This window comes from Drosophila suzukii, chromosome X (genome assembly GCF_043229965.1).
Source record: "Drosophila suzukii chromosome X, CBGP_Dsuzu_IsoJpt1.0, whole genome shotgun sequence".
NCBI lineage: Eukaryota > Metazoa > Arthropoda > Insecta > Diptera > Drosophilidae > Drosophila > Drosophila suzukii.
Genome location: NC_092084.1, coordinates 15,525,732 through 15,539,597, shown reverse-complemented (window position 1 = coordinate 15,539,597; position 13,866 = coordinate 15,525,732). Strand labels below are relative to the sequence as shown.

The 13,866-nt window shown below is 37.7% G+C and overlaps 4 protein-coding genes across 6 annotated transcripts in view; 2 read left to right on the top strand and 2 right to left on the bottom strand.

Moving 5' to 3' along the window:
• Window positions 1-5,608: 5,608 nt before the first annotated feature.
• On the bottom strand, window positions 5,609-7,460 carry LOC108018998 (thioredoxin domain-containing protein 17). Its single transcript, XM_017086608.4, has 2 exons — window positions 7,012-7,460; window positions 5,609-5,964 (listed from the first exon to the last, which is right to left on the bottom strand). The coding sequence occupies exons 1-2, from the start codon at window positions 7,154-7,156 to the stop codon at window positions 5,699-5,701; spliced, it is 411 nt and encodes a 136-aa protein (XP_016942097.2). The 5' UTR covers window positions 7,157-7,460; the 3' UTR covers window positions 5,609-5,698.
• Window positions 7,461-8,392: 932 nt separating this feature from the next.
• Fcp3C (Follicle cell protein 3C) lies at window positions 8,393-9,782 on the top strand. Its single transcript, XM_017086477.4, has 3 exons — window positions 8,393-8,429; window positions 8,617-9,227; window positions 9,556-9,782. The coding sequence occupies exons 1-3, from the start codon at window positions 8,426-8,428 to the stop codon at window positions 9,739-9,741; spliced, it is 801 nt and encodes a 266-aa protein (XP_016941966.2). The 5' UTR covers window positions 8,393-8,425; the 3' UTR covers window positions 9,742-9,782.
• Window positions 9,783-10,002: 220 nt separating this feature from the next.
• Window positions 10,003-10,739, top strand: LOC108018991 (UPF0729 protein CG18508). 3 transcript variants are annotated; one of them, XM_017086600.4, is made up of 2 exons: window positions 10,003-10,148; window positions 10,214-10,739. In XM_017086600.4, the coding sequence occupies exon 2, from the start codon at window positions 10,236-10,238 to the stop codon at window positions 10,527-10,529; it is 294 nt and encodes a 97-aa protein (XP_016942089.2). In that variant the 5' UTR covers window positions 10,003-10,148; window positions 10,214-10,235; the 3' UTR covers window positions 10,530-10,739. The 3 variants fall into 3 exon arrangements, with proteins under 3 accessions (XP_016942089.2, XP_070853955.1, XP_016942088.2); XM_070997854.1 differs by having other exon boundaries at window positions 10,039-10,152; XM_017086599.4 differs by having other exon boundaries at window positions 10,052-10,148; window positions 10,211-10,739.
• A 236-nt stretch (window positions 10,740-10,975) lies between these two features.
• The window catches only part of N (neurogenic locus Notch protein), a 42,131-nt gene continuing 39,240 nt past the window's right edge, over window positions 10,976-13,866 (bottom strand). Inside the window, exons 7-9 of the mRNA XM_036819976.3 lie at window positions 13,405-13,714; window positions 12,676-13,110; window positions 10,976-12,507 (exon numbers count right to left, since the gene is read on the bottom strand). Of these exons, the coding sequence (XP_036675871.1) occupies window positions 12,161-12,507; window positions 12,676-13,110; window positions 13,405-13,714 (1,092 nt within the window). The 3' untranslated portion in view covers window positions 10,976-12,160. The remainder of the gene's footprint in view (window positions 12,508-12,675; window positions 13,111-13,404; window positions 13,715-13,866) is intronic.

The window sequence follows — 13,866 nt, the reverse complement described above, 5'->3', positions numbered from 1 at the left end:
CAAAAAGATCACGAAGCAGTTTTGAAATTAACCCTTTAAAACCGCCTTTATATAATTATTTTTATACAATATCTTTTTGAGGATTCTATGAAATATTATTATTTTTAAATCATTTTGATCTTGAAATAATACGATTTATAATTTTAAATATTTATTACATATCCCTAGAAATGCCATAAGAAACCAAATCATTTCCTTTAAATACAAAGTAATGCCTACGATCAATAAATAAAAGGAAACATCTAAAACTGATATATGATGGTATTAAAAAATCAAAACTAGTTCGAAAAACTCTTTAGAAGATCAAAAGAGATCTCTTGGTAAACCAACAGATCGCAGGAAGTATAAGATCACGATGCGAAAACATCATCATCAAAGGCTGTAGGAGTTCTCTGAACAAATTTCCCAATCAATTTGAGGAGTCAACAAATAAAACTTAAATATTGACACAATCCAAGTTCACTGATCACCGATCAATCAAGAAGCTCTAACTACTTAAGCAAACACACTTCATAAGTGATTGATTTACTAAAGGGGGAAACTACGTAAATGAAGTGGGTTAGGTTCCATTGAAAGATCGAAAGTATGAATGATTCTCAGAGATGGCAATCTAGCTAAATCATTAAAATTAATAAAGGCTGTAATGATGCCTTGAAAATATCATTAACGATCTCTGGGAAGACACAATTCAATGCTTATCAGTTCCATTAGAAGATAAAATCGGACAGAGAAGTGCTCATCTAATGATCATTATAGAACATTATAAAACTTGTTTAGATAACTTTATCACAGCTGCTTGAGAGATAAGATATCTGCAAGGCGAGCAAGATCTTTAAGATATTTCTATGCATCTATACATATTGAAATGTACTTTTGAATTTGCAATACATTTTCTATACTGATTTTGGTTATTATATAATGTTTTTGGATATATTTAAGGGTAATCAAAAATGTATTAGACTTTTTTTTGGGCATTTTGGAACATTGAAATATAACATTTAAGACTTTCCAAACTACTAGTTGCAAAATCAATTGATCATCTAATCGAGAAGAGTCACATGCAGAAATAGGGCAAAAACTTGATTGGCGTATGTCGCTGTGGATGTTCAATGGTGATCACAGCACAATCACAATCACAATCTCAATCACGATCTCGATCACGAGCTTCTTTCTTATTTGATTTTATATTGCTCGCCTGCCGATCTTTGCTATGACAAAATAAATTTGTTTATTGCCGCCGCTGCTGTCGCCGTCGTTATTGTTATTTTTATTATTATTATTATGGTTATGGCCCCTGCTATTGGCATTACTTATTATAATTGCAATTAAAGAAGCACGAAATCGAATTGTATCAGCGATTCTAACTGGAATTGCCACTGAAATCGACTGGGAATCGAGTTCGAATTCCGAGATCCGAGATCCGAGTTCCGAGCAGAACGAGCAACGTAGCCCGACTGAATCTGAGTTTCGACCGGCGTTGCCTTCGAACCGCATCGAAAAAGGTCGGAAAGTGTTAAGCGAACGTCACCAAAAAAAAAAACGGGGGGCGGTGTGGGGTTAACAGGGGGTGGTAAGAGCCAAAAGAAATTATGGAAAATAGCAGGAAACGGAAGCTCCCTAGGATAAATAAAACCCAAAATAACCCCTAATGATTAAAATATATATATGAATATATCTGGTAAAATTATATAAAAATTGTAAACGGATCAATAAAATAATCAAGGCAAAGGAATAGGCATCCTTTTACAAGCAAAAAATTCCGTTAACATTTTTTTTAATTCATTAGTTGGATGTTTATTGATATGAAAGAAATAAATTACTTCTCATATCTTATCTGTTTTCTAAAGCACTTGCTATCGCACTGTTATTAACTGGTATTAACTGAAAAGCTATAAAGTGATAAATAAATAAATTAAAGTAATTATTTTTGCCCTTGTTTGCTTAGTTATTCCCTGAGTAAAATGTGATACAGGGCGTTAACTTAAAATAATTACAAAAACATAAATGATATTGGATAAAACAAAATTCAAAGAAAATAAATGAAGGGAAAACCTTTGGCTATTTTTCCCCAAGTGCAGTTGGGAAATTGTGCTGCACTTTTGTTGCCATTGACGTTGTTAACGATTTTCAAATAGCGCGCGGCAGTTGACACCCCTTGACCCCCTTGACCCTTGCTCACAACCCCCTTTTTTCAGTGTCGTCATTAGCAACGTTGCCGGCAAAAAAATTGTTATTTCTGTTGTTTGTTTGACTTTCGCCTCGTTCGGTTTTCGTTTTGGTTTTTGTTTGCCCCATCGCCCTATCAGTTGGAACTTCTGCACATTCTGATAAGAATACCCCCCCCTCACCCTCTTTTTTTAGGTTTTTTTTTTTAGGTAGTACACGTTAATTTATCGCAATCGTTTTGGGGAAATCGGTCAGTTAATGGCTGGGGGCTGACCACATGGCTCATTACCAAAATGGAGCAAGTGCTGCCGGCCCGGGGGCACCATACGGCTAAAATCGGAGCGGGGGAGGGGCCTTGATAACGCCTTTTTGGGTAATATGCTAGGAATTTCGACGTTCCGAATTCCAATGGGAAGGGTCAGTTTTCTGGGATTTTATTGAAGTAATCAAGTAATTATTAGTGAAATGTTATCTTTATTAACTTTATGGTCTGATATATATTAAATACATTTATTTTTAAATGGAAAATTAAAGATACCAAAAAAAAAATGTAAAAAACCAAAATATCTTGAATTGGAAAGAATATCAGTAACAAAAAATTATGTGTGAACCATTTTCAAGGCTAAGAAAGACTCTAATGCCAGTTACAAGTTTGAGACTTTTTCAGAAAATATTTTCCCAATCGGAAGAAAGATTTTCAATTGAGTTTCCCAATTTCCACACAATTTTGTTCTATATATACTTCGAAATTATTTACCCTTTTTCCCCCACTTTTCCCAAAAACACACACTTCATTCTCATCAGATCCAACCGAGTGTGACATTTGATTTGATTTTTGCCTATATTTCATTTTGTTGTTGTTATTTTTGATTTCGATTCGCTTATAAAAATTCAATATATATAGGCATGCATATACGTATATGCAAAGCTCTGCGCAGCAGATATAAAATATGTGCACACAGCCACATGTATCGGCTATATCATCATTGTAGATATAATTCCACATATCGATGATATATGCGCTACACGTTTGTATTTGCTGTTCCTATGGACTAAATGCGTCAATTAAATATAAAGAGTAATAATAAATAAAATATACAAAGCGGGGTGAGAGATACAGATCGCCAGATTCTCATCTCCTGCATGGGAATTATAAATAAATTATGATTTTCAATGACACTATAAATCGAAATACTTGCAGGTGCATACGGAAGGCGAAACCAAAATAAATACAAAGATCGTTGCGTTGAAAGATTTAGAGCCCAAGAAAAACTCAATGCTTGGAGGCCAATTTTTGGATCTTTAATCCACCGATCTCTACACACGGCGTCTATATAATCTCTAGATATGCATTTTGATGCCCATTCTGCGTGGTTTTAATTTATTTGCAATTTGGTTTTTGGGATTTTTACGAGCTTCTTTAATGACATTTGGCTGAATTTGGATGGTCAGGGGACTCTCTTTATAGAGAGGGTGCCGGGGGATCAGCTGTCTAGCTTGTTACGTGCCTCATTAAGAATTTTCTGGTTTTAATTGACAGAACAACAAAATCCGCACAGAAATAAGACATAAAATCAGAATTTGATTTCGCTTATTATAAATTTCCAATGCTTTTTGACTGCTCATTAAATTAGATTTTCCGCCACAACAAATATGCCAGGGTCGAGCCACGGGGAAATATATTTTATTCAAGCATTCTATGGAGGAATTATCGGCATGATTGCAAATGAGTTTGTAAAAGAATTTTATTTTTAAGGTCAGGCCTGGTCAGCTTGTGTCCTTTAGATGATAAAAAAAAAATTTGTTTTAATTTATTTTAAAAATAATAAAAATAATAATGATAAATAAAGTGTTTCATTAAATAATACAAATTATAATACTAAAAATTATAAATACTAAATTCATTAAAATTTAAATCATTTAAATTTCATTCATAAATTCATTAAATTAATTCTTTAACGGTCTTTTTGTAAAAGCTTTTACAATGATAACAAAGCCTTTGCTTTTTAAAAATGCATTTAAACCCAGTTAGCAACAAGTAAATGCATATTTTTAGGCTTAATCACAAAAAGACCTTTTTTTTGTATTGAAAAAAAAAATTAATTTTTGTATTCTATAAGAAATGTTTATTTTGGAAATGCCAATAAATAATATAAAATAACATCGGATCGAAAATAAAATTTAGTTGAGCCACAAACTTATAACATAAAATAGTATACCAACCTTCACAAAATAAATATTTTTTAAATTTTCTCCCTGTTCGATCGCTGCCAATTTAATTTAATTTATTTGTTTTTTACTTTTCCATTTACCCATTCGCCGCGAGTTGTTCAAATAATTTCGTTGTCATCTTCGCTTTTTTATTAGCACCATTACGCCAAGTGGATCGCGGTACATGTTCTGCCTCTCTCTCTGCCCGGGCCTTGCCATCTCTTTCTGCCGTTGGCTGCTTCTTTTTATTTATTCATTTATTTATCAATGAATAAACATTAAATTAGCCAAACAAATCGCCCAAGAAGTAGCACTCTTGTCACACAAAACAAGAAAAGTTAGGGACCCGAAGCAACAGGGGTTTTCATTAAGAAGTTACGATTTTGTTTTATTTCATTAGGTTTTTTCATTTTGAAACTCTTGAAAGTATTTGTACTATATTTCGATTCTTTTCTATTTTTTTTTCTATTTTTTTGTGACTGTGCCAAAGAAAAAATGAAAAAGCAACAGGGCTTTTAAAGTTATACTTAGTTTTTAAGGCCTACCAAAATCACCGAATTTCGTTTAGGGTTAATTTCTTTAGCAATTTTCAAACAAATGTTATATTTTCAGTATTGTACTTTTTTATATTCCTTTTAATAAACCTATTTTAGTTTCATATTTTTTACATTTCTTTCCGTTACTACGTTTAGAAATTTAAGTAAGAAAGCAAAATCATTTTGAACTTCCAAATTTAAAGGCCTAAGAAAATAAGATATTTTACATTCAGGCTCTGGTTTAGTTATTTCTTTTAAGTTATATCGTGAAGATACTGCTGTGCGGTCGTGTGTTTCATATATTTTTACATATTTTTAGTTAGTTTAAATCAGTAGTTTTACCTATTTTTTAAGAGCGGTTACAGGTTTGTTTTTTATTATATTTTTTATTAGAACACTTGCAAAAAAAGAATAAAACCAAAATCGCGGCATTTGCGCGTGCGAGCGAGATGGCGCGTTGGCACGCGTGTTTACCGTTAGACGCGTGTGCCGCTAGTACCGTTATTGCTGCGTTTCCGTTTCCCCTAATTTCAGCCGCGTTCTGCCAAACGATTCGTCCTGGTCGACGACATGCGTGCAAATAAACGAGAAAATGCCGAGCGATGCGCTGCGAGCTAGAAAAATTCTACTCATTTTGGTATCCCCATCCCCACAGCCCCCACATTCCCCACCAATCCCCCACATTTCACTCAAACTTTTCTCCGAGTGGAGCGCAAAACCGCTCTCTCTCTAACGCTCTCTCTAAGGGGGAGAAAGAGAGACTGAGTTTCAGCTCAAATCGCATTTTATTGAGTGACTACATTGCTCTTGCGCGTCGTGTCCGTCTCCTCGAAGAAGAGCTCCAGCAGATTCTTCTTCAGCAGCTGATCGCCGTCCAGACGCTCCGGGCCCTTCCAGTGCAGCAGGGCCGGTATCCCGTCCACCGAGTAGGGCGGATTGCGGAACGCGTTGTCCTTGCCCATCCAGAACTCCCGGTTGCCCACGTCCACCACCAGGACTATGCAGTCCGCGGGGGCGTTCGAGCGGAAGGCAGTCATTATCGTGTCCTCGGCTGCAAGACGAAGTGGAAACGGAATTACTTATCGGGTTTATCATAAGGATATTACGACATTTTAAAAAATCTATTTTTTATCCCTATAGTCTGGAACCTTATGGAAATATACGTATACATAAAATCAGCTATGCTCTGGTAACTTATGGGGAATTCATAACCTATGTACATGACCTAGCGCTGCAGGGGTATTCGTCACTTCCCCATTAACAAAAATGTCCAATAGTCTGGTACCTTAAATCAGCTATACTCCGGTACCTTAGGGGGGTTCGTGACTCTATAGTCTGGTTCCTAAATGGGAATTCGTTACCCATATGAACTAGCAATACTGGAGAATTCCGGTAGGTTATATCCGCTAACGTAAATTCAAAACGGGGAATTCGTCTCCTACCCGTCTATAAAAAGCATTTTAAAATATGCACAAAATCCCTATAGTCTAGTAACTTAAGTGAATACATAAGTCATACATACATAAAGTCAACTATAATCTGGTACCTTAGGGGGATTCGTCACCAATATGACCTAGCAACTCTTGGGAATTCGTCGCCTACCCCTTACCAAAAACTTATATATAATCAGCTGGTCTGGTACCTTAAGGGAAATTCGTACCCATAAAAACTAGCAATACTGGGGATTTCGTCATCAACCCGTCTTAAGAAACATAAAATATGGATAAAATCCCTATTGCCTGCTACCTTGAGGAATATATACATAAAATATGTTGCAGTCCGGTACCTTAGGGGAATCCGTCACCCATATGAACTATCAATGCTTGAGGAATTCGGGTAGATGATACCCGTAAACATAAATTTAAATAATGTATAGAAAAGCACCTATAGCCTAGCACCTCACGGGGAGTTCGTCACCTACTCGTCTATAAAAAAACATTTTAAAATAATCATAAGATCCCTATGGTCTGATAACTTAACAAATACAAAGTCAACTATAATCTGGTACCTTAGGGGAAATTCGTCACCTATATGAACTAGCAATGCTAGGGAATTCGTCACCCATATGAACAACACCGCAGGGGCGTTCGTCACCTACCGGCCACGCAGTCCGGACACCAGCTGCGGCCCTGCTTGTCCTTCTCGCCGTAGAAGTAGATGTAGATGGGGCAGCGCTTGGTGTCGTGGAGCTTGAGGAGGTTCTCCATCTCCTTGAAGCCCCGTGCCGGTACGTATTCGGGCATTATGGTGCTGTATTCCGGGATTTTAGTGCTACTTTCGAGTCTTGAGCGGCGGAATGGCCGATGTGCCAGTGAATGAAATTCCGGGAGATGGGGATTCGTGGCGATTCTGCTTCCAGTTCCAATCCAATCTTATCTGGATCTTATCGCTGGTTTCTATGGGTTTCTTAGCCTCCGCTTATCGGCCACCGGCAAGTTTATCGGTTGATCAAGGGTGTATAAAATCGCTGTTTCTTGTGTTCTTATGTTTTTTTGTTTTTTGTTGTTCTTTTTTGTTTGCGGCTATCTCCAGCAATGGTGGCATCCGGATTTTTCAAAAATACCAAAACAATTTCCACAAGCGGTCACGCTAAAACATCAGGTGGATGACTCCGCTAATCTAAAAATACCGTGTGCTAAATATCTTGGTATATTACTCTGAAATAATACCACAAATACACCACTAGCCGTGTCACCCACCACAAGAGTTAGTGAGACCGTTTGTGTCATAGCACGTACACGCACCATCACAAATGGCGGGAAGAAATAAGGTGAGTTTCTCATTTAAATGTCTCTACACTGTGGCTACATTTTGACATTTTGATTTTGGGGTCGTTCCCTCCAATTGCTAAAATTTGTTTAATTTTTAACAATTCAACAGTTTATTTTTCCGTATCTCAATTTTTATGTAGGCTTAGATGTTTATTTTAGTTTATATAATACTACTTTAAGTGCAAGTTCACTTCAAATTGTTAATAAATTATACCCTTTAATTGTAGAGTAAGGGTAAGTACGTACGTTTTTTAAATAGTAACATGAAATTTGAAATAAATATGTGTCAATTAAATAATTACCTATTCCTTTGTTATCTACATCAACGATAGATTTTCAAGGCTGGGATTAATTTCCCTTCACTTAAGAACTTTCGAAGGTTTTCCGGTTAAAAGGGTTTAAAAATAATGGTTTTTTTTTATAAGGTCTTCGTTAATGTGATTTTGAAAACCAACAAAAAACCATTAAACCCCCAATAAACTTTTTTTATTTCGAAAGTAGTCTGTATTTCTTGTTATTTGTCTCTAAATGAATGAATTGCAATCGTTGGGTGAAAATTCTGCATAATCAGGGATTACCCTGACACAATTTGTCGGTTCTCACCACTTGAACTTCGTTGGGGGTCGCCTTAGGTCTAAACTTAAAAAATTAAGACCTTGAAAAACTGCAAGTCAAGTGAAAGGGGCTTATAAAATGGATGGCGCAAAAAGCAGAAGTAATCAGTGTGTCGAAGATATCAAGATGGGTAAGATCTGGGGCTTTATAATAAAATAAGTGTAATCGGAAAATACATTTATATAAAGAAAAATATTTTTGTGACTGCTTTTTCCAAGTGGAAAGTCTTAACACATATTTTAACTAGTTTTAAAAACACTTTTTTTAATTTCAAAAATGTAACGATCTCAACAAATTTGAATTTGAATACATTTTAGCTACCCTTAAGTATTCCCTGCTGCTTTTGACGCTTTTGCTAGCTGTGCATTTGGAAGCCTCGAAAATAGTGTACAAGAAGCCGCTCTACGGAAATGGAAATAGCATCAAGGATAAACGTATGAAGAGTAAGGGTCTTAAACAGGAAGTCACCACCATGAGCAGCACCACCACAACCACCGAAGAAAGTGGGCCCTCCGCCGTGGAGTTTGTGATCATAACAACGCCCAAAAGCGAGTTGGAAACCAATTCGGAATTGATGAATAATGGTAGCATTAGTATTGCCACCACAGAACCGAGTGTTTTGGAGGTCACCTACCCGGGATTCTCGGAGGGATCCTCAAAACCCGGAGAATCATCCACAATCCCAACGATCTCAACCACATCGAGCGGCAGCTTGGTCAGCACAATTCCCTTACCACCCACTCCAGAATCTCCCGCGGTTCTCTCCCAGCACGATAGTCAGCCGGTTCCCTGTACTTGTGGCGTCTTCCTCTCCTCGCAAATCCCCAATGGGTTGCCCACAAAACCACTGATCCACCAGGAATTGGATCGAATGTTTCCCTGTAATGCCATCGGGCGCAAGCAGTGCCAAACTAAGTGTCTGGAGGCGGTGAGTACTATACAATAAACATCTATAAAACAATGATGATCATTTTTGAATTGAAAAGAATATTTGATATTAACTTGAAAAATTTCTTAAAACCAAATATTCAAATCTCGGTGTCACGAACAACGTTCAAAAATCAAGTAGACGATTTAAAACCAACCAAAAAAGGTTCCTAAAATGTACTCCGAAAACTCTACAGATTTTGTGACACCGAACAATATATGTATTATAATACCCCTAATCGATTTTCGTACAACGAAAGTTGGAAAAACATTCGTCCAAATACATATCACTACAGTAAACACTCCATAAACGTACCTATAAATTTCAGATCGTTCAGCACCTGCCAAATTCCGCAAATATAGTTTGCTCCGCTTTGGGTCACGATTGCCACAAGGAACGCGCCTATTTGTTCATCAAGAACTGTCACAACCAATGGGTTAATACAAACCTACAGGCGGGCAGGGAGTACTGTTGTAGGGCTGGAGTCCCCTACCGGTGTCCTTTAATGGGTTAATACTGAGGATTTTCAATAAATGATTGATATATGAAAAGATACATGGTAGTCTTTTAAACAAGGGACTTGGCACTGCTAGTTATTTAAGTGGTTTAAAGGGCAACATTATAATATGTTCCAAATTTTTTATGAATATATCCATATATTAACCCTTAGTATACAATTTTTTTTGTCAAATGGCTTGAGTCCGGGCTGGATTTGACTGTAAGGTATTTGTCTTGGCTAACCTGTACCTACGTATTTTTATGTGGTATGTTTTGCAGATAACAGTTTATTGGTGATGTGTTTGGTGTAAGAGTAATCAAAATAGCCTGGTCACTCTGTGCTCCAAAATAATTTTTATTTATTGAATTGATAAAAATTAAGGAAAACAAAGCACCCCTTGGAAAATAGTTCAGCACCAGCAAGTAAGTTGGACATATAACCGACAGAGTAAAAAACGCTAAATCTAAATCAAATCCAAAATTATCAGGTTTTCCTCGAAAACTACAACCATGGTGTGCGTACCTTGCTTTATCATTCCACTGCTGCTATATATTTGGCACAAGTTCATCCAGCCCATCGTTCTGCGCTACTGGAATCCCTGGGAAAAGAAGGATGCCGAGGGCAATGTGATCAAGAAGGGTCCCGACTTCCCCTTCGAGTGCAAGGGCGGCGTTTGTCCCTTCGTTCCGGGCTCCAAGAAGACCCCCACCATTGACAGTGATGCCAAGGATTCCGAAAATCCTCACACAACAACGAGTACAACAACAACTCCTGTGGCTGAGGAAACCAAGAAGGAAATCTAGTCGACTTTTAACAACAAATATTATTCTAATATGTAGTAATTTTTTTTGCTTGTCTATAAGAAAAACCACGCACACAACACAAACTAATTCAACATCATCAGGCGATGTGTGGTGGGCGGCGGTTGGATTAGGGGCGTGGCCCCGAGAGAACACTAAAAACACTTAACGAGTAATTATTTTAAATTAAATGTACACCTTGACCACACGAAACCACTGTTCTTTCCTATGGGTTTATGTAGGGGTTAAAGGTTAACTTCACAAGGTTCCACTAGTTAAAATAATAATATAAAATACTGTATATTATGTACTGTCTGGTAAATCAATTTAAGCTTAAGGATATTCCTTTAACGGACTAAAGAATCTGAAGAATTCGCGGTTGGCCCCATTACCACTTTTCCTCTATGCATCCCAATCCCAAATTATTGTGTTAAATAAAAGAAAACCCATTGTTTTTAAAATAATTATTTAATATTTATTGTTTATCTCAAAAAAGTTGGATTTTTGTTTTGCTGTCTTGCTGTTTAAGTTAGGAAAACAAATAATTTTACAATTTACACATTAAAAACTTACACAAAATATAGACGAAAGAAAGCATACCGTTTAAATTATAAATAGAGCAATCGAGCAAGAAAACCGTATCTGCGGACTTCTTAGTGTCTTTTTCTGTTGTATATTTTTTGAAAATATCTATTTATCAACTTAGATCGTAAAGGGGGCCTTATATATATAGAAAACTTGGCTGGTTACTGTCTTTTTTATTGTTTTTTTTTTTTTTAAATAGCATTATACTTTTATGTTGGTGATTTTTGTATAATTTTTGCAATCATTTTTGTTTTTGTCAACTTAAATCAAACAGTTATGAGAATCTTTTTACAGTTTAGCTTAGTCAGTATGTAATAATACATAATAGTCATAATAATAATAATAAAAAAAAAATGTTGGTGTAAAAAAAAAGGTTTGATGCGGTGTACGTCTAACAATTTTGTTTATATAAGCACTTCAGTTTCGAAACCTACAGAACTACGAAATATATATATTTATATAGCATGTGGGCCATAGTTAAATGTAGAATTCGATAAAAACTTAGCCTAGCCTTATGGCCTAGTGATATAATGGGGGCTTACAACTACAAATGTCCCACCAACGTTTAATCGATCAATCAGAATTTGCGCTAAGTTTAGTTTCTCGTCTCTCTGGTTATGTTATGTTGTTTTTTGTTTTTTTTTTTTACTGGAAGCTCCGATGACGTTACGACAATAAAATAAAATGCGCCACAAAACGAGCTCTTAACTGGTATATCTATGAGTAGATATATATATCTATATATATATGCGATCGGCGCACTGTACAACAAGCATAAAAATAATTTAAGTTACTACAATTTATGACGCTTCTTCCGCTAGAATTGCGTATTTCGATCTAAAATCTAAAACTTATAGACACACAAAAAAAATAAGGTAAAAGTCGCGTGGAAAAATACATAATCATAGAGATTAGAGAATTACATTATATAGCATTTTAGATAGAACGTAGCCGCGGACTCTTTAAGAGTCCCTCTGCTGTCATCCTTGGCAAACCATCTATATATCCACCATACATCCCTTCACATCCAGATCCAGATCGGCTTATGGTCAAATGTAGATGGCCTCGGATCCCTTGTTGGCCTGATGGCCACCGGAAATGTAGAGATTATTGGCCGCCGGCGACTGGACGCCCTCGCTCCAATCGGAGTTGGATCTCGGCGATGACGAGGACCAGTGGCCGGGCGACTCCGGCGAGGGCGTCGGGTAGCTGTCCAGCGTTTGGACCAAGTGCTGCGGCGTATGGCCGCCGGAATGCTGGCTCGGTGGCGTTAGGTACTGGTAGAAGGCCTGCTGGTTGTGCTGCGACGACGGCGACAGCATGTTGGTCGACGGCGACGAGCCGGACATCGAACTTTGTATCGAGGGCGGATTCATTTGACCCGAGTGAAATGAGTCTGTAAGTCAAAAAAGATATAGTATTAGTTTTCATATTGAAAGATGCAGATACCCAAGAGGAACACCCATTAATATCTTGACCAGCAATCATAAAATATAATATTGGTTCTTAAGATCGTTAAAATCCAACAGTCCGATCAATATATCATAATTGTCTTGTGACCTACCCGGAGATCCACAAAATCCATTCAGGTCCAAGCCCGCTGAACCGAACTCCAGGCCTCCGAGTTGCTGCTGTTGCTGCTGCTGTTGCTGTTGCTGATGTTGCTGCTGTTGCTGCTGCTGCTGCTGTTGCTGCTGCTGTTGCTGGGGGGATAGCGTCTGCATTATTGCACTGCTCTTCGAGGATTGCGGCGGGGCGAGCATGATGCCCATATCGCTACCCGTCGGCGAGATGATGCCCAAGCTCACGGGCGAGTTCTGTGGCCCCTGGCCACCACCGCCTCCTCCTCCGCCGACGACGCCCCCTCCATTGGCACCGCCCAGCAGGCTGTTGAGATTGCTGCCACCGAACTGCTTCTGCTGGGTGGCATGCCTCATCGCCTGGATGTGGGTGGGCGAAGTGGGCAAGCTGGGTCGCGACTTGGCCGGGGATGGAGAGCCTGAAACGAGGGAATAGATCGATTAATACATGAGGTCATTATGATAAAATATTTAATATTAATTGCCTGGCTTTAAAAAAAATCATTTAATAATATTATTAATATAAGAAGTTTTTAAAATATTAATCAAATGATAATATATGCAATTATTTTTTTAGCATACAAAATTTCTTTTCAATTTTAAGGGCTTTAATTCTTATAAATAAAACCTTTAAATCATACAAATCACAAAACTTTTTATATTTTACTGCAACAACTATAAAGAATTAAATAAAAATCTAAGTTTAAACTCACCCAAGTAGGCGTGGGGCGAAAGCGCCAGGCTGCTCTGCACCGAATGCGGCGGCGATTGGTTCGAGTACGGCGGACTGAGTCCCTGCTCGTGGCTATTTCCGTTTCCGGCTCCGGTCAGTCCTCCCATTCCGCACAGACCGCCGGGCAGGACGCCGGGCCCGACTCCATTCCGTTGGCCATTCCCATTCATCCCGAGTCCTTGGCCGTTGAGCAGCTCCTGCTGAAATGGCGAGCCCATCGAGTAGCCGTAGTTGTCCAGCTTGATCATGTCCAGACCATTGCCCTGCAGCGATTGCAGCGATTGCGCATTCTGGAATGTGAATAAAAATAATATTATTAGAGAAACTTTGGGATGTGGATTCGTTTATCGCATTTATTTTTTAGAAAGAATGCTCAAGAATTCGCGGTTCATATATAAACAATGTATGTAACCTCCTGGTGATTAAAAAAAAAAATAGTGGC

Excerpts from the sequence above, each read along its gene's own strand:
- LOC108018998 (XM_017086608.4), bottom strand. The coding sequence starts at position 7,156 with ATGCCCGAATACGTACCGGCACGGGGCTTCAAGGAGATGGAGAACCTC. Across the intron at positions 5,965-7,011 it reads GTGTCCGGACTGCGTGGCCG|CCGAGGACACGATAATGACT; the intron begins GTAGGTGACGAA and ends TTCGTCTTGCAG.
- Fcp3C (XM_017086477.4), top strand. Across the intron at positions 9,228-9,555 it reads AAACTAAGTGTCTGGAGGCG|ATCGTTCAGCACCTGCCAAA; the intron begins GTGAGTACTATA and ends TATAAATTTCAG.
- LOC108018991 (XM_017086600.4), top strand. The coding sequence starts at position 10,236 with ATGGTGTGCGTACCTTGCTTTATCATTCCACTGCTGCTATATATTTGG.